Source organism: Bos taurus, chromosome 22, assembly GCF_002263795.3.
Source record: "Bos taurus isolate L1 Dominette 01449 registration number 42190680 breed Hereford chromosome 22, ARS-UCD2.0, whole genome shotgun sequence".
NCBI lineage: Eukaryota > Metazoa > Chordata > Mammalia > Artiodactyla > Bovidae > Bos > Bos taurus.
Genome location: NC_037349.1, coordinates 39,191,644 through 39,211,728, shown reverse-complemented (window position 1 = coordinate 39,211,728; position 20,085 = coordinate 39,191,644). Strand labels below are relative to the sequence as shown.

Sequence of the window (20,085 nt, the reverse complement as noted above, 5' to 3'; positions counted from 1 at the left end):
ACAAACTTTCTGGTTTTCCCTTGTGTTCTGCTACAAATGGCACATTCTATCAATCAAGGCCTGCTGGGAAAGATTTTTGTCTTTTCTTGTTGCAGTTTAATTTTATCCTCTGCTGAGCTCAGGTGCATTTTAAATACAAAGCCCGAACTGTTCAGTTACTCTTCATCTGTGTCCTCCTTGAGATGGGGCTGGCTTTGTTGAGCGGTATCACTTACTTAGAGGGGACTTCTTTAATTTATGGATTTGAAGACGTTTGTCCGCTTAAATCATCTTTTTGTACCCCCCACCAAAATGTCGTTTAGCGAAGGCTTTAATGCGTCTGCTGAAAACAGTTTTCATCAGTTAATTGGTGGCCGAAGTGGGATGTTTAGAACAGTTCAGGGGTTGATTGTAGAGGGCCGTGACGAGGGACAGGCGCCTTAGCGTGACAGGCCCCGAAGCCCCCCTGTGGGCGTGTGGTTTGGAATAGGAAATGCCGTGTGAAGCATTGCTTGGAGAGTGGATTGGTACTTAATCTTCAGAGACTACACTGTAGGAGCAGTCATTCAGTGCTCCAAACACAGCACAAGGTAGAAATACCCCCTCCAAGAGAAAAAGAGAAAAAAAAGCATCGGGATGTGTAATTAGTTTGCACTTGGCTTGCTTGCCATGACTCAGAAGCAGCAGCTGCTCACGCCCATGCGTTTCGCTGTGCACCTTGCCCAGGAGCAGGTTTCATCAAAGAGGCATTCGGTTTTGTGCCGCCACTGATTGGTTTTCTATGTTTGTTTAAACAAAAGAGCTACTGAAAACTGTTCACTCACAATGCGTTATCAATGACTATTGACACTGTTTAAGAATTGCTGATTAATATTTTTTTTACCACATTTTCCTGGTTAGAACTTAGATTCTAAACCTATTGCTTCCCCTTAAACTCTCGAGCTGTGATACAACATAGCAGCTTAGGTCTAAAAGGGATAAGGGTTTACTCAGAAGGGTGGGAGCTGCCTTTTAATAGTTGATGCAGAGGGAGGACAGTGGCGAAGTGTGGATTCTTTAAGGAATCCTGGGTGCTCACCCCATCTATGTCAGTTTGAGCTAGACTCTCTGCTCTGAAAGGATAAGTGCCATGCTTTGTCCAGGATCATATCCCAGTGCCCTGTTCTTGACATGTGCGTATCTACTGCTGTATCACAAATTACTAGCTTAGAGGCTAAACCAACACACACTTGCCATCTCACAGTTTCTGTGAGCCTTCTGCTTCGTGGTTTCTCAGAAGCCTGCAATCAGGGTGTCAGCCGGGCAGGTGTCTCATCTGAAAGTTCAGCTGGGGAAGGATCCATTCCACTCTCACTTGGGTTGTTGGCAGAATTCAGTTCTTCCAGGCTATTTTCCTGAGGACCTCGGTTTCCTGCCGTTGCTTGCCACACCTGCCCCTCTAGCATGGCTGTGTTTGTCACAGCTGAGTAGGGACTGGTGAGAGTCTGCTAGCAAGATGGAGATTAGAATCCCTTGTTGCCTAATCATAGAAGTGACTTCCCTTTGCTTTTGCCTCTTTCTACTGTAAAAATACAGTAAGATCCCTACAATGTTCAAAGATGCAAGCATGCCACTGTATGCCAGCTGTCATATGGTACTGTTGTAATTTTCAAGGTATAGTACTGTAAGATTGAGGCTTCTCCAATGGTTCAGTGGTAAAGAATCTGCCTGCTAATATAGGAGATGCAGGTTCGATCCCTGGGTTGGGAAGATCCCCTGGAGAAGGAAATGGCAACCTACTCTTCTATTCTTACCTGAAGAATCTCATGGATAGAGGATCCTGAGAGGGCCTGATAGGAGACTATCCATGGGGTCACAAAGAGTCAGACATGACTTAGTCACTAAACAACAATTACAACTGTAAGATTAAAAATATTTTCTTTTTTGTGTGTGTTTATAAAGTATTATAAACCTAATACAGTTCGGTACTATATGGCTGATGGTGGTAGTTGGGTACCTAGGCTAACTTTATTGGACTTAGGAACAATTGGATTTGAAAACACTCTCTCGAAACAGAACTAGCTTGTATATAGGGGACTTCCTGTAGGCCACTAGATCAGCCCAGCTTCAGAGAGCGGAGACCTGTAGGGTCTGAATACCTGGAGTGGGGACCATTGGGAGATTCGTTGAGAGTCAGCCTGTCACAGCATACAGCAGGCACTCAGTGCGTGTGTGTTGAGTGAATGAGCATAAGAGCTGGGTTCTTAGGATTTGAGCTAAAGAGAGCTTATCATTTCCCCCACTCCGCCCCCCGCCCTGCCATCACATATGTAACAATAAGATGGGCAAGGTTTGTTTTAATAATTTATATATGATACCTATGTGATATTTATACAGTCTTCCCCATCCTTCATAATGCCATTTGGATCTTTGGTTACTGGACTTAAAGTTTATCCAAAATGATGACCTGACCTACTCCTAAGGAGGAATCTCTTCAAGGGAAGGATCATATGCTTTGTCTCCCTAAGTTTTTCTTGCTGCGTATGTGGTGGGGATTTAAAACAGTCTCCACATCCTGCTTCCCGGATTCTGAGCCTTTTGTAAGTGGACAGCCCTGAGCAGCTTTTTGCTTCAAGGGAATGGAAAAGCAAGGGTGAGAGTTCACATTTAATATGCTTTAGTTGAAGTCACTCGCTACATGTGGAAACCACTCTGCTTTCTTCCGCAAGCCTCTGATATTGTCGGAGCTTTTCAGTGCATGGCAGGATTATGAACAAGAGAAAGTCAACATTATCCAGCATTGCAATACCAAATCAAGAGCAACTCGCTGGCAAGGCACTGAACCTGAAATAAGCTTCTCTTGCCCCAGGCTTCTCTCTCTCTTTTTTTTTTAATTTCAAAGGTCATGAGAACATCTATGTGAAACAGTAGCTTAAGACTCTGGGTCATTCTTTGCTGGATTGGAATTTCTCTCTTGCTTCTTCCCAGTACAACAGCAGCCTTTACACTGAGAAGACTGGCAAAGGGTAGGACAGGTGGGCTCCCCACTATCTTCTTGGCTCTGAAATGCAATGCATTAAAAAGATGAAGAAGGACAAAAATCACCACGTGGGCCCCTGTGGAAGTCCCATTTGCCAGGTGCCCTCATCTGCCCACTCCCTTGCTTTCTTCTGCTTTGGCTTTGAAACTGAGAGTTGAGTGAGTCTACAGCTAGAGGAGATGGCACTGTAGACCGAGCCCAGGGCAGTTTGATTCTCATGAAAATGAGAAATTGCCTATATTGACAGTATGCATGCTTGCTGCTGGCAAGATCTGCATCACTCCTGGGCCTCCCTGTCACCCTGCCGGGTTGGCTTTTCCAGTAATAGACTCCTCCAAGCCAAGTCTGACAATTAAGTGGTACACCCTCTGGTGAGCTGGGGAGGTGGGAGCAGAGGGATAGAGAGTGGTCAGTTTAAGCAGACCAAGAGCTTTAAATTTATTTCATCTGTAGCCTTCTCTGGCCATGCATCTCAATTCTCTGGAGATGAATAACTTGTGAATTGACTAGTCTCTATGAATATTATGAATTAACAGGAAGTAAGCCCGTGTCCGTGCTCAAGGGCCACTGGAAGTGAGGAGGGTGAATTTTATTAGCATTTATGATTGTGTTGCTTTCTCACATTAATCCCTTCCCGTGGCTGAGGAGTTAGGAATTTTCTCATCTGCTGATGGAAACCAGTCCCAGGAGTGTGTCCTGTCAAGTGCTGGAAAATAGATGATGATACGGGGCCGTGACCTTTCCCTCTGACAGGAACTCTTCCTTCTCTAGTGAGACACCTCTGTGATGTTTTTGCATATCTATTAGATTATGCTTAACTGTGATTCTGGAAATTTTTGATTTGAAGTTAATCCAAGCCTCCTGCTCAGGAATTCATACTTGGTTACTTGCCACTACTTATCAAGAGACTAAAATCATTCATTTCAGAAGTCCTGCAGCCTTTCAGAACTCTTTTTCATCAGCCATGACTCCTTCTGGGTTGTGTCTCTGTTTTCTCCTTGACTTTGTTCTGTGGCAGTGTGGGTGCTAAATGGACTTGAATACCTCTGATTCCACTTTTTGCAATCCCACTGCATCAGTGACAGTCCAGAGAGAATCAGAGAGCATATTTCTGTTATTGTGATGTCAAAAGGGAAAAAGAAATTTCTACCTTAGAAACTGAGAGTATAGGGTATACAAGAAGAGTCATATTTGTGAGTATTAAAAAGGAGAGTCAAGAAAACAATGATATTTTCAACATAGATCAGTGTTAATAGATCAATATAGTTCAATATAGATCAGCATTGTTTCAACAGAGTCAGTAGTTTGATGCTCTTATCTTCTTGAATGTAGATAGATTCTGAGATTATTGACAAGCATTTAATTTATTAATGGCTTCTATGTTGGCTCAGGTGGTCAAGAACCTGCCTGCAATGTCAGAGACCCGGGTTCGATCCCTGGGTCGGTAAGATCCCCTGGAAAAAGGAACACCAACCCACTCTAGTATTCTTCCCTGGATTATCCCATGGACAGAGGAGCTGGGTGGGCTGCAGTCCATGGGGTTGCAAAAGAGTTGGACACTACTGTTTATTAATAAAGGAATGTGGTCAGTGCTCTGTCTCTGAGGCTTAACTTGGAATGCAGTTTTGTAAAAATAGCCAAGTTATGAATGGTTTTTGTCAGGAACGTCTTGAGAGCAACTTTAACTAAACCCTGGTGAGTGGTACCCAAGGTGCTGGAGTCAGAATGGAAGAAGCTGCAGCATCCTTGCTGTGTGGCTCTTTAAGTGATACCTGTGGGTGAAGAGAAGAATCAGATATGAAATCAGATCTCCTAAGAAATGCCTGCCCTTTTCTTGATAAACACTTTAGCTTCTGAGTTCACAGTTACCTGCTAACCATCACTGTGGATGGATCATCATTGCTGCAATTCAGGATGTGCAGAGCCTCTGGTCCTGCTGTTTGTCACTTTCCCCCATAGCCGTGGTTAATGATGTAGCCATTCGCCCTCAGCAGGCATAAATCCTTTTTCCCACATGAGGGCATTGGCTGGATATGACGTTTATAGGACTAACGGAGCAGCTGGCGATGTCGGATTCAAGGCAACTAGGTTGTCTTGGCCATCCTATTCAGCAGATGGCCAGGACTTGATAGATTGAAGATTATTAGGATCCAAGTCAAGGGCCCCATGGCACAGTGGATGGAAAAAGTAAATGGCAGCTCATCTCCGAATGCAGACACACACAGTCTGGCAGGGCCTCTCTGCTTCCATGTCATTCTGCTTCCAGCAGGAATAAATGGATGTCTGCCTATAGAGCCTAGATTATAGAGAGACATCTCTGGAGATTATCGATAACTTGATTACTTAATTGACAGCTGGCTGAATCACAGCTATAATTTAGAAAGAAAATTTTATGAAGTTTAGGCATCATCCATGTTTATATAAATTTGCCCTTTTGCCCAAACCTACATGTCATGGTTTCCTGTATTGCTGATATCCCTATGTCTTCTGATTATATCCAAAGACAACTTAAAAGCTTTAAATTCAGAGCCCTCTGTTGCGTCAGCATGCTATCCTTTTGAAGATGACTAATGCCATGAAAGCTGCTCTGAATTGGAAGTGCCTAAAGCTACATTTTGCAATGAAAGCAGGAAAGGACTGCTCTCCGGGAAAGCGGTGTCTATTTCTCCTTGTCCATTCTAGGCTCGTTTGTGCAATTGCTGCCTTCTCCATATTACTGCATAACTTCTTTGACTCTAAAGTGGAAGGAAGCAAATTTCAAAAGCCAGGAACACGCCTCATGTGGTTTTAGCAGGAGCAGCATATTACAAAATGGAGTGGATGTCAAATAAATTTGCATCTTTTGAAAATTGAACTCAAAGAAGTATTATTGCTTCTACAGCCAAGTGCATTAAGAAGTCTCAGGGATAAGATGGCTGGTGTTTGACATTCATTTACATTTGAGTGTTTGGGTCAGGTTGTTATCTAGTCCTATGCAGCCCATGTGAAGTGTTGCATTTGGACTCAGCATTAGACCCCAAGCTTCATACATTGCATTCTCATAACTTGATGAGATTGGGAATTTCCCTGGTGATCTGGTGGCTAAGACTCTGAGCTCCTAATCAGGAGGTCTGGTTCGATCCCTGGTCAAGAAACTAGATCCTACATGTCACAAGTGAAAGCTCCTGCCCGCCACAGCTAAGCCCTGGTGCAACCAAATAAATAAATAAAATTGAAAAAAAAATTTAATTTATCATTAAAAAGCCATGAGATTGTATCCCCATGTCACAGATGAAGGCACTGAAGCTCTAAGATTTCCATCTTCCCCCATCTCTTGGCCTCCTCTATCCTGGGCAGAGATTAAAAGTCACCTTGTACACCTTCTCTGTAGGCATATTTCAGAGGTGCCCAAATTGCTTAGCTAATGTCTCTGAATTTTTTTAAAGTGACACATTGCTTGAAGCAGTGAGTGGATGGGATTATTTCAGTTAGGCTTATGCCTTCTGGAACAAACCCACTTATTAATATGCTTAGGATTCTAATCCTGGAGAAGGCAATGGCACCCCACTCCAATACTCTTGCCTGGAAAATCCCATGGACAGAGGAGCCTGTTGGGCTGCAGTCCATGGGGTCGCTAAGAGTCAGACACGACTGAGCGACTTTACTTTCAAGTTTCACTTTCATGCATTGGAGAAGGAAATGGCAACCCACTCCAGTGTTCTTGCCAGGAGAATCCCGGGGACGGGGGAGCCTGGTGGGCTGCTGTCTGTGGGGTCGCACAGAGTCGGACACGACTGAGGTGACTTAGCAGCAGCAGCAGCAGGATTCTAATCCTGATTTTTAAATCCAAGACATGAACTGGAAAGTAGGTTCCGTATTATTAGTAAGTTACTTTGACCAGCCAGTTAATCTTCATTTTTCTCCCTTTTCTGATCCGTCTTCTAAACCTCAACCATATAAACCAGCAATAGAGGCTGTGTAAATGGACATTGTAGAAGGCTTTTCATTTTCAGAATTGCTTAGAATCTAGGGTAAGGCTCTTGAGCCTAAATGAGACCATTCTTGAGTAATCAAACACAGAGAGGAGTCAGAAGCAACCAGAAGTTGAAGGTGGATTAGGGTGCCGGGTAATTTTCTTTTTTCATGGGCTACAACATTGTTGGTGGATGTAAGTCACAGGGGATTAGAACACTTTCTTTGAAGTTTCACATCATCTGATAAGGCTGAATGCATTGAAGGGTTCCCCTGAATACAGAACATACCCCTATTATTGGGATCAAAAATCAGAGTATCCAGGGGACATTCCTGGTGGTCCAGTGGTTAAGACCCCATGCTTCCAGTGCAGAGGGTGCAGGGCCCATCCCTGGTTAGGGCACCAAGATCTCACATTGTGCAGGGTGTGGCCAAAAAATAGAAAAAAAAAATAATCGGAGTATCTGTTAAATGTTGCCACAGTGGAAGAGGGGTAACACCATTTTGTAGAAGCACACGAGTTGCTCACGTTGATGGTAAATGTTGTGTTTTGTGACGTGAGATCTCATTGAGAAACCATCCAGACAAGCCATAAATAAGCAAAGTGTATTAATTAAGAAAATGGTTGATATCATAGCCTATCTCCCATCTTCCACCTCTGTACACAGTCATGAAACTCAGGTAAATGTTGCTCTTTAGTAAATGATCCCAATTAGTTAAAACAACAATCATCTTGTTAACTTTCTGATTCCCTAGATTAGCTGGTTGGTGCTTCTGGTCAAGGCCAACTTGGCTGGTCTCTGCAGACTGCAGGTGGTCCTTCTAAGACTGGATGGTCTTAGACAGACTTACTCTCCTGTTTGCTCTTTGGCCTCAGTCTAGGATGGCTTCAGCTGAGACTGCGTGTGTCCGCTCCTCTGGTCTCTTGTCCTCTCTTGTTTCTAGTCTGGCGTTCCTCACCTGGTGGTTTCCAGATTTCAAAGATTAACAAGACAGTATAAACCCTTGCACCCAAGTGCCTGTATAAGCCTCTGTCTGCATCATGTCTGCTAATGTCTTTTTGGCCAAAGCAAATGTGGTCAAGCCCAGTTTCAAAGAGTAGAGAAATTGATCTGCGCTCTCGATGAGAGGAGTAGAAAACCACCTTTCCAAGGTGTGTGTGACAGGGAAGGCGGGAGTTGGTGGCCACTTGCCATTTCCCACATACGTTAGAACAACTTTGAGTAGTTGGGCTGGCATTAACATGTCCAGCAGCCTGAATCTGGACAAGGGAGAAGGGGGACCATGTTTTTGTCTCTAACTTCAATTTGATACGGGGTGTTTGTCTGGAGTGTTGCTTTATTCTATCACTCTTAAATTTGGCCATTCACTGATAGACTCTCTTACCTTGCATTCTTGAATTGTATTTCCTTTTTGATTAAGTTTTAAAATGTTTGATTAGTCTATGCTGTGGTGCAAATATGATTTTTTTTTCCATTGTGTGGTGTTCTGTGGATCTTTGCCTTACAGGAATGTTTTGTTCTATAACCAGTGTATTAAACCCCTGGTTTGAGCTTCCTCTCAGGCTATTTTGGAAGTACACTCATGACAGCTTCCGGAATTCTACCATTGTGCTCTGATACAGTGATCCCTTTTTTTTAAATACTTGTAGTCTTTTTGATGTAGCACCAAATTCCACCTCATTTTATTAGTCTATAAACATAACCCCATACACAGTGACAACTGTGTTTGAATTTAGTCATAACTCAGGGCTCCAGACATTAATATGTAATCACTGTTAACTCAGAGCATCCATTCTGCATTTCTGTCTCAACTTAATGCGTGGTTGGAATCATGGGCTAGTTAATTCCTTGCATTTTTCTGAATGTTACTGGATGTTTAGCAGCAGCCCTGCCTCTACCCCCTTGATGCTCATAGCCCCACCTCCTCTACCCTTACTCATAACAACCAACAGTGTCTACAGACACGATTACATGTCCCCTGGGCGAGAATGGGGAGATAGGTTAAAATGCCTCCAGTTGAACCACTGCCGAGGCAGAAGAGAGAAAGACATCGCGAAGTATGACTTCCTATTAGAGAGCAAACTAGGATTGGCAACCAGACAAGGAGAACTGTAAGGGAGGAAGAGGTGCACTCATTTTTTCGGTTACCTTAAAATTTAACCTACAATGGCCCTGGATTCCCCTGGACTAACCAGGAAACATCAAGTTGGATCTTGCTACATGTTGAAAGGTTCATCAGTATCTTAACTTTATTATGTTAGAAGTGGCTTAAATGTAAATAACTTCCCTGAAACAAAAAGAAGTTTCAGGAGATATACTGGTCATAGATAATGGATTTGGAGAAACTCGGTTGGAAGAAGTTCAATGTACACAAAAGCAGAGAAAATCATATCATGGCCCTTCTGATTCAAATGCCCTAAGATCCTAAATGTGGTTAATGGCCAGTCCTGATGCGTCTGTGCCCTGCTCGCTTCCCCTGCTACCCATTGCTGAATTCTTTGGAAGCAAAAATCATTTCATTTGTTGCTATTTCAATATGTGTCTCAAAGAAGGAACTTAAAAACCAAAATTATAACATGCTGGTGAAATTTTAATCTTCTGGAAAAGAGAAGATTGAGAGTTATACTGAGCAGTATCAGAAGTTAAGGGGAAAGTATGTGAGTCAGGATCAAAGAAGCTTGACATTTGAGGGGATTAAAAACTCCAGGAGGAGAAGAAGGGGTGTTCCCTGGTGGTTTAATGATTAGGATTGGCTCTTCCACTGCTGTGGCCTGCATTCAGTCCCTGGTCAGGGAGCTGAAATATCCAGCAAAGTGTGCAACGCGGCCAAAATTTTAAAAAGAAAGAAAAAAAAAAATAAAGAAAGCTCCAGGGGGGAATCAAGGTTAGAGACACTATCTCTTTGAGCTCCTTTCCTCTCTATGTTTGCCCTGCCTGAGTGACTCTTAGAAATGCCTCTTTGAGCATAAGTTAAGGCACATGGGACTGGGATCCTTAAAAAGGAGAGAAGGCTGGCAGGGAACAAATCCAGTTTCAAAAAAGAAGAGAAAAAAAAATCACAAAAAGGTATTGAAATATTCGGTCAATGATGGATTGCTCTCTGATGACTTTCAATGACTTTTTAGTCAGTTGGGGTCTACTTTTAATAAAACAAAGCAAGGGGAAAGTCTGCTTGCTTTTTAAGATCTTGCTGGGACAACAGTGTTTCTCTCCTGTTCTGATATGTTCTTAGAAGTTTCTCTCTTTTGATTTAGCCTTCCTCACTTGATTTTATGATGTCATAAATCTCCTGTGTTTGGTGAGAGGCATGGTGTATGTGAGACACAAGCAGCTTGCTTGATAGCATCCCCCCTCCCCCTTCTCCTTAGAAGATTAAACTGAGACTGTTGTGTCTGATGCCAGAACAGATTTAACCAATCATGTTTCCTTTACATATAGGTCAGTCCAAGGGACAATTCTGCACTGGATCCTATTATCCACGGGTTGAAGGGCGTCGTCCATCACGGTAAGGCAGCTGTGTACACTTGCCTTTTGCTGGGGTGGGGAGGGCTAAGGTCTCCACCTGAAGGAGTGGGTTATCTCGCAGAGGACGGAGCGTGACACCCATTCCTCATGCCCTGATGGTGAAGGGCATGAGAGCCATTATTTGATGGGTAAAGAGCACACCCATTTATTACCTGCAAATGGATCTGGGTTAACAGTAAGCCATTTGTTTCTCTTCAGGTACCACTCAGAATGCATATGTTATAAATCAGAACCTCTTAAGAGGTACCATTCATACACACTGAACCTGCCACCTGCCTCATAGCTATCCTAAATTGATTCCCTTTTCAAGTAACTTTTCATTTATGAATTTCTTGATTTGCCTCTGAGATTTTGGGGAATAAGTTTAAGTAACCCTGACAAGTCATTAAACTTTGCTGCATGTGAACAAGTACCATCAGCTGCTGGAATGGAAAATGCTGGGCCGTGTTCTGTGCAGCAGACATGTCTTATCCTCAAGCATAAAACTGGGAGAGAAAGTAAGATAGATGGGTTCTGTCTTACCCAACCTTTTTTTATTGGAGGAATTTCCCTGCAACTTTATTATTGGCGATGCATCATTACCTATGACATCAGGATCGTCTAATTTCAAAAGTACCCTGTCACGGGGAGGTGTGGAGTCGAGAAGTAATGTAATGATTTGCAAAGTTTTAATAATCTAATTAGAATTCCAAAGACATTGACAGAAGTAGCATTAGTAACCATAATAAATCTCCCCTTCATCTCCACGGCTGTGATAAAACATCTTCACAGCTTTCTGGGAGGGTATCTTTCCACATTAGCCAACTCTGCCGAGCTTAACAAACATTTTACCCCCTTTCTCTCAGGAAAACAAAACCAGTTTTCAGTGAAAGCAAGTAGGATTTGGGATTAATTCTTCTGCTCTTAGACCTGTTCAATCGTACAGCAGGTAACAAGAGTAACCTGCTACTTACTGCTAGTAACCTAGTAAATGTAGAAAAGTAAGATGACTTGAAAACACCCCATTGAGGTTTTTCACTGTAGGAAATTCCCATTGCTTCTCTATTTCTTCTCTATTTCTGAAGAAATCCCCTCACACAAAATTGGGAAGTAGGTGGTATGGACAGTTCCCTTAGGGAGCAAAACACTTTTGCCAGCTCTTAGGCTGTCTGCCCCTTGGTGACGTGATGCTGATAGCAGTATAGGAGGTAGAGGATAGCAATATAGGAGGAGATTTGCGTTGTACTCTGAACACTTTCAAAAATGCACAGGATGTTGGTGTCATGGGCAACACGCTGTGTTCTCTGAGCTCTTTCTCAGAGGATGCCCTAGAAATCTCCATTGATGAAACAGCTTCTTGAAATTCCAGCCCATTGTGTAGATGATAAGTTTGGGGGGTTCAAATGTACTGAATGATGGACAGGCCTTCCTTCCCCTGGCTCTTCTTGGTGTTATAATACAATCACCCCACAAAGAATTCTAGAATCTTTAAACAGGTACCTCTTCTTCAGCCTAAGAGGAAGTGCTCCATCAGCTGTGGCACTTGAATAGGGTCTGTGGCATCTGTCATTGTCTCCACAATGATCAGTGAAGAAGATTCCATCTGTTAGAGAGAAGCAGTAGGCTTCCTTTAGTCCCTAAGTCCCCAGATCTCAGCAAACGCACTGCATTGTGATCATTTGGTTCATGCGCTGCATGCTGGCATGATCGTGTTATCCTTCTTCATTCTGCACAATTACCCTCTAAGAGGCTGTTATGTGTAGGGATGTGGTACCTGTTCTGGCAGGGATGCCCACGATGTGGTTTCAACTCTACCTCCTAATTGAAAAATCAGAGGAGACCTGCGAAAAATAGCTGCAAAGGAAGTTCACTTCTTCTTCTTCTTCTTCTTCTTTTTAAATTTTTAGAACTCAACATTCATGTCAGTGTACCTCAGAAGTCATTATCCCCTGGAAAGGTGGACAGATTTCTTCTTTAACACACAAGGGAATGTGTTTCTTTTGTCTCTTAAAATCTGGAAATGCCCCCTTTGTAACTTTTTATTTTGTATTGGGGTATAGCCAATTAACAATGCTGTGATCATTTCAGGTGAACAGCTAAAGGACTCAGCCATACATATGCATGTATCTATTCTTCCCTAAATCTGTTTATTAATCGTTGATATTTGACAGGAAGGCTTGAGCGTTCCTATTTGTGAGTATGTTTGGTTCAACTTTAGTCTTCTGGTCAAAGGCTGCTCTTGGTTTGGGCACATATGGCTGGCATAGCCCTAAGGCTTCCTTGAATTATTCATCATGCCCAGTTATGGAACTCGGATCAAGGTTTCTAATGTCTGGCTTTTATCCTGATTATGTTAAGTAACATATACCGCAAAGGGCACCAGACATGTGCCAAGCTGAGGTGAGGAACTGCAAAGTCACTTCTGCGAACAGAACGACCTAGCCTGGGAGGAAGCCCCAGCCATTCTGGGAGAGGATGCCTTCCATGTTCCAGCACAGGCCTCATCAGGGCCTTGTGGTTGGGGTGAGAGTGTGGGCTTTGGAGCCGGACTGGCCTTGGTGGGGATCTCGGCTTTGCCACTCCCTAGCTGGTTCGACAGCTGCCTCTTGAGCCCCTGTGAGGAAGTTCGCTTGTTTATTCCACAGAAGTGTTGCACGCCCACTCAGTCTGGTTGCTGGACTGATGCACTGGTGAAGACAGACACAAGCCAGCCCTCAGGGACCCGGGAGGAGATGAACGCCACCCCCTCTCCCCTTAGCCTGCCCAGACTGTCTCCCCTTCTAGTCTTTGCATCTGCTGTTTCTGTTTCCTCTGCCAGATAAGTTCAGCTCAGAACCCAGATGTCTTCCTCTAATTATTTCAGGTCTTGGTTCAGATCTTGCTTCCTCAAATAATTCTTCTTTTATCCTACCCAACTCCCCGCCGGCTCCCCACTCCCATCATTCCTTGTCATTTCATCTTAGGTTTCTTCCTTTGGAGCTCTTAAAGGTATCTGAAATCATGTTGTGTGTTTATTCCTGTGTGAGTGTGCTCAGTCGCTCAGTTATGTCCGATTCTTAGGCCCCCAGGCAGGAATATTGGAGTGGGTTGCCATGCCCTCCTCCAGGGCGTCTTCTTCACCCAGAGGTCGAGCAATCATCTCTTGTACCTCCTGTCTTGGCAGGTGGGTTCTTTACCACTGAGCCACCAGGGAAGCCCGTTTACCCCTGTATTATCTCCTTAAGTGTAGGCTTCATGGGAGCAGAACCCATGTGTATTTAACAGCTAATAGATCCTCAGGAATGTTAGCTAAAAGTGTGAATCAAGTAAAGATGCAAATAGGTGAAAAATATCAAAATATAAAATTGGAAAAAGAAGAGGAGGAACTAAAGGCTGCTTAGGCTTTGCTTTCATTGGGAAGAGAAAGAAGTAGGATAATGTCTTGGAAACTTGATTTTGCACTCTGTTCCTGGGCCGTGGTTGACTCTCGTTTTGATAACTCCCATCACTTCTGTCTTTCTTCCAAAAGAGAAGAAACATCTGAGATTGCTTTAAAAAAAAAAAAAAAAAAAACCTCCTCTTGAACTAGAAGTGTTTTGAGTTGAAGGTCCTATGAGGGATTTGAATGCTCTGTTAATGTGATGAGACATAAATAATCATGCCCTTCACAGAGTGTCTGGCTTGGGAACGATGATAGAGACATGTACAAAGAAGAAATCAATACGGATTTCTGTTCCAGTTCACCATTGTCTTTTATTTCCTCAGCTCTGGGAGTCTCATCTTAGAATATTAATTTCTCATTAAATGAATTTTTTTCTAATAGGAAGAATCTTACATATTCCTCCAACTGAAATGGCAGTGAGGAATCTGGTTCCCCTAGCCAACCATTGGCCTTTGGTCACTAATGTCCCCTGTGAAGCAGATGAAAGATTGGATTTCAAGGGGAAGAGACTGCCTGGGAAGGATAAAGAGGAGAGGGAGCGGGAGTGGGTGGGGAGAGCATTAGAACCCCAACACAGGTCTGACACCTCCAAAGAGAGGGAAGCTAGGAGGACTGGCTGAAAGCATCTCTAAGGAAGTTTCGGCTGGGCCCTCGGAGAACCCCAGAGACAAGGCTGCCAATAAGAGGAGTCCTCTGTGTGCAGGAGTGACCCCACCTTACCTGATGTGGTCACTGACTAGACATCCTAACACGACCGGTCTCCCTGGAGGCACAGCGGCTGACAAGCCTCCTCACAGCAGCTTGTCTCTAGAAGGAAGATCTTAGGGGTTCTTCCATGACTGGTCCAGCTATTGACGTTTTCCTTCCAAAGACGTTTTCCTGATCACCTTGCCAAAAAGTTGATGACTTGTGCCTCTCACTTTTCCCATGCACAGAGCTTTTTACAGGCACTCCTTGCTGCTTTTGTGCACAGTTATTAAGCACCTAATCTAAGTACACCATGAAGCCACGCGTAGAGAGAGAGCACAGCTGAGTTTATAGACAGTCAGGAGAGACATAAGGTTAAATATGTAATTACAGACTTTACTCAGACTTGGGATTACAGAGCAGGCATCTCAGACAAAATGACCCTTGAGACCTAAAGAGTGCATAAACATTGTCCAGGTAGAGAAGGGAGCCTAAGGTTTCAAGCAGCACCAGCATAGAGGTGGCATGTTTGAGACCCTGAGCTCTGAAACCTGGCTTCTCTCATGCTGGGGAGAAATACCTGGAAATCTCTTGGCAGTGGAACGTGCACTCTCTTAAGGGTTCATTTTTCTATGTAAATTGTGATTTTTACAAACTTGAGAGGCGTGAAGAAATAGAATGAAGAGAGGTGATTTGCCATTGATTCTGATCCTGTCTATCTCTTGAGCCACAGATTGAAGCACTAAACTGTATCTAATCAGAGAATTTATTTACACTACCAGTAGCATCTGCTGGAAAGGAAAGAAATTGTGAATCATATTCACTGCACCGAGTCAGTCATTCACAATGCTTTTTGTATGTAAGAACCAGGACTTGTGAGCAGCCACGCCTGATAGAAATAATTGGTTTCAAAGAATTTAGTCTAATTCTAATTTTTTCAAAACCCATTAACAAAAATAAACTTGTATGTGAATTAGTATAAAAGCCTGACTTAGTATAAAAACATACCATTTCCCTAATAAGTATTTTGTACCCAATTGACCAGTGCTAAGAAATAGACATTGTATAATCTTTCAGTGAAAAGGGATGTATTATTTTTCTTTCCGTTTTCAGATTGTCTGCTTTCTATTCTTTTTCATAATATCTACCCAAAGAAAATCCAGCAGACTCTACATACACCTAGTCTAGAATGCTGTCGGGCATGGGAAGACAAACCATTCCCTCCTGTCAATCATCCAAGAAAGATTTGGGTTTTTTGAAGGAAATTTGATAGTAGTGATAGTTTGATTGTTTGACCTTTGACTGTCATCTTTTTTTTAATGTTTTTTGACACTCATTTTTATTTACTTACGTGTTTGGCTGTGCCGTGTCTTGGTTGAGGCATGCGGGATCTTTAGTTGTGACATGCAGGACCTTTGTTGTGGCATGTGGGATCTAGTTCCCTGACCAGGGACTGAACACTGCACTGGGAGTGCAGAGTCTTAGCGGCTGCACCAGCAGGGAAGTCCTGAGCTTTGACTGTCTGTTTCTCTTTGTGATTTCTTTTTCCTGAATGTACTACTTTAATGAGCAGGAAGGTATCGTCCTCATTCACAGGAAACGTAAGGAAGACAGTTAGAAATTGCCTCAGACATTAGGCAGAACAAGATGGCTCTTCGCTCTGTCTTCCCTTCCCGCACGCTTCTAAGAAAGTTATCAGTGAAAGCGCACATACATTATCACCCGAGAATGACTTTCTAGTGGTGTCACACAATGAGGCTCCCACAGGCTTTACTTGTTAAAACTCAGCACAGTGGAAGTTGAGTCTATGAAAGATCAAAACTTCCTTTGCAGAACGCCTCCCCTAACTGACTAGTTTGTTCACTGGGCTCACTTAGAAGGTATTTTTTACTCGTCTTCTCCCCTGCTCTGGGATACGCATCATCCACTCACCAGGTCTATGGACAAAGTCCATGAATAGCTAGACTCAATCTAGGCACCTCGCAGAAAGGGAAGTGATAACATAAATGCTGCAAATCTATGTGACTGCCAGCCAAGGGTTTTTATTCAGTGGTGAGATCTGCTGTGTCTGCGTCTGTTCTGTTCTCCATATCCCACCTGCGAGGACTGAGGTGTCCATGATCGACACTAACCTGGAAGAGACTCCAGTCATCAAACAATCTGAATTCCTTCTAAAGAGGTGGGTAGGCTTTGCCTTGTCAACTGCCAATGCCACAGATAGACTATTAAAAAAAAAAAAAAAAAAAACTAGCCCTGAGCACAGCACAGTTGACACTCCAGGAGAGGTACTGTGGGGACTGCAGATGGTGCAGCCTTTCCAGAGGCTGGGTAGCCTTACCCTCTGAGCCAGCAATTCCACATGTAGGTATATACCCAGGAGAAATGGCCACAGAAGCGCTTGTACACAGGAGCTTTGTTTATAACAGCCCCCAAGTGTAAACAGCCCAGATGGCCTCTAAGAGGAGCCTAGATATACAAGGTTTGGTCTAGTCATAGTGAGGGAATAGTCTGCAGTAATGCAAAATGATGAACTTGATTCACACAAAAATGAAAGCTCATGTGCTGCATGGTTCTATTTATGTAGAGGTCTAACATAGACACAACTAACCTTGGTAGTAAGAGGCAGAATAGTGGGGCAAAGGCATACATACACTGAATGAGAAAGGACCCAAAGAAATCTCCCAGGCAATAACAGTATATAGATCTGGAAAATGATTAGATGTTACAAGTAGAATATAAACATTTACCACACTGTCCCCTTAGATTCGTGCATTTGACTATTTGCAAACCAAAGAATAGCACATGTGCATTATATATTAATTTCGCAAAGATATTATATTCACAAAGATCAAAAATAATCTGGTACCATGCACCAGGTGGTCAATATTAAAAATCCTGACCATATCAAGTGTTGGCAAGGATATGAATGCCAGGAATTCTCAGGTCTCCTGGAAATGGTTTGGCAGTGTCTAGTCGAATTGATTGAGTAGTTGCACTGCTGTGTATGTCCCCTAGAAAAACTCCAATAAAAGCACACCATGAGCTGTGTATGAGATTGTGGTGTTCATCGTTTTTCCTGACTGCCAAAACCCAGAAGTGCCTCAGATGCCCATTGTTAGCAAGCTGGATAAATACAGTGAAGTATGGTCATACAACGAAACAATTCACCCCAGTGAAAAACGTGTGGAGTCTTGTGGCTCTCGCCAACATGGGCACATCTGAAAACCGTAAGGTGGTGCAGGAGCCTGAAGAATGCGCTGGATGTTAAAAAAAAAAAACAAAAAAAAAGGTGGGGGTGGGGAACCAGAAACCAACACAGCATTGTAAAGCAATTTTCTACCAATTAAAAAATAAAACTTTTTAAAAAAGAAAAGGAAGTCCTATTCTGTTGTTTAGGAGTGCACATGTCGGTGGTAAAAGTGTAAGAAAAGGAAATAGTGATTATTTGAAAGCAAAGGTTTCTTTTTGGAGTGGGGAGGGAGAATGAGGAGGACCTCACCCTGGGAGGGTGGCAGGTCTCTTCATGTTCAGAGTGGTGTCAGTCCAAGGTTCGCTTTAGGATTATTGATCAGCAGGACATTTGTATCTGTGTACCTGTCTGCATGTGTGTTAAATTTCACCATCAAAGACACTGATGAGCATTAGAAAGTCAGAGATGCAGGCAGGGCTTTATTCTGGGACATATCAAGTACCAAGTGGCCTCACAGCAAACAAACAGACAGCGTTTTTGTTTTTACAAACTTTTTATCATAAGTACCCCTGACATGTAGTTTATTCTCTCTACAAATTGATTGCAAGACCCAGGAAAGAACTGTGGCTATCTCGGGATTGTATCATTAAGCAATGACTTTGGAAGCCAATAGTTCCTTGTGGAATTTAGAAAAGAGAAATCGGAAACCAAGGGGATGAGGTGGCAGGTGACAGGTTTGAAAACAGAAACTCCTCACTGCTAATGTGCTGGTACATGCTGGCTCTGCACCAGGTCAGGGTGTAATGTGCCCTGCAGCCATCACTAAATCCTCTGGAAACCCTCTGAGATACAACTCTCACGTTCCCCGTTACATAGGAAGGCAAGGAAAGCAGGCAGTACCTGGGTGACTTGAACCAAGGTCTTCGTGACTTCAGACTGCCTCTTATTATTCCCAGGCCATCTCCTGCTCTGTTCTTGGCCAGGATTACCATTTGCTTCTTTTAGTTGATTGAAGCCCATCATATAGACTTGTTGAAGGGGCAAGTGAAGAAATACTTGAGGACCATACTCTCATCATCACTCCAACACCATTTTAATTATCCTTGAAGCAAAGAGCTTAGCCTGAACTTTCTGTCCAAGACTTAATGGCTGAATCTCCTGAAAATATCTTGCATGGACTTCGGAAAAAGACATCCTAACGCAAGGAACATTGATAGCAAAGTATACTATTAGTCGGAAATGGCTGTATTATTATAATCCAGCAGCAAGGAGATGAAGGAGAGATGAATTGATGTGATCTGAGGGGTTCTTGCCTGTTTTGTGTAAGTGAACTTTGAACCCCTTGATCATAGCGTCCATCCATCAAATGCTTATTAAGTGCTAGTTTGGGTGTTGAGGGCAAAATGATCAACTAGATGTCCTCTGCCTTGGGAAAAATTTTAATCTCATGAGGATTTTTTTTTTTTTTGGTTCTTGCCATTCTTGTTGTTGAAGGTCAAAGAGATTATTATTTGACTGCAGAGTCATCTCATGTGTTCACGTGATTATAGTTGGCCTGGAAGGAATGGAATTTGAAAAGGAATTTGGCATTTCATGGTTTGAAAGGAATTTTTATTTTTAAAAAATTTGCTTATGGGATAATTTTAGAGGAGTGGAATTTTGTTATTTTTCATTTGAAATTTGACTCTTCCAGAACATTACTGAACAAGGATTCTAGACCAAGGCTATAGAGTTCAGGTTGTCTTAGATTTGAATGCTGGCTCTGAAGCTTGGGAGCTGTGTGATCCTGTTCAAATCGGTGGTTCTCTTTGTCCCTGAGATTTCACCTGGGGGCGTGGTGATTATGAAAGTATCTGCCTCGTATTAATGATAAATGCTTTAAGACAGGGAAAGTACTGAGAAGGAAGGGTGCCTGGCATGTGTCCACTGTCCTTGAAATCAGAGGTCAGGAAATACAATCTGTGGGCCAGGTTTGGCCCACTGCCTTGTTTTTGTAAGTAAAGTTTTATTGGAACACAGCCGCACCCATTCATTGATTTACTTACCGTCTATGACTAGGGCTTCCCTGGTGGCTCAGATGATAAAGAGACTACCTGCAGTGCAAGAGACCCAGGTTCAATCCCTGGGTCTCGAAGATCCCCTGGAGAAGGGAGTAGAAACTCACTCCAGTATTCTTGCCTGGAGAATCCCATGGACAGAGGAGCCTGGCGGGCTACATACAGTTCATGAGGTCCCAAAGAGTCTGACACAGCTGAGAACTAACACTTTGATGACTGCTTTTACACTATAATGGCAGAGTTTTGTAACCGAGGGACTCTTTGGCCTGCAAAGC

At 43.1% G+C, this 20,085-nt stretch overlaps 1 protein-coding gene across 4 annotated transcripts in view; it reads left to right on the top strand.

Annotated features, from left to right (window-relative positions):
• Positions 1 to 20,085, top strand: part of PTPRG (protein tyrosine phosphatase receptor type G) — a 774,504-nt gene that overhangs the window by 587,509 nt on the left and 166,910 nt on the right. For all 4 annotated transcript variants that reach the window (XM_024982945.2, XM_024982946.2, XM_024982944.2 and 1 more), the window contains 1 exon segment: positions 10,390 to 10,456. In XM_024982945.2, the coding sequence (XP_024838713.1) occupies positions 10,390 to 10,456 (67 nt within the window).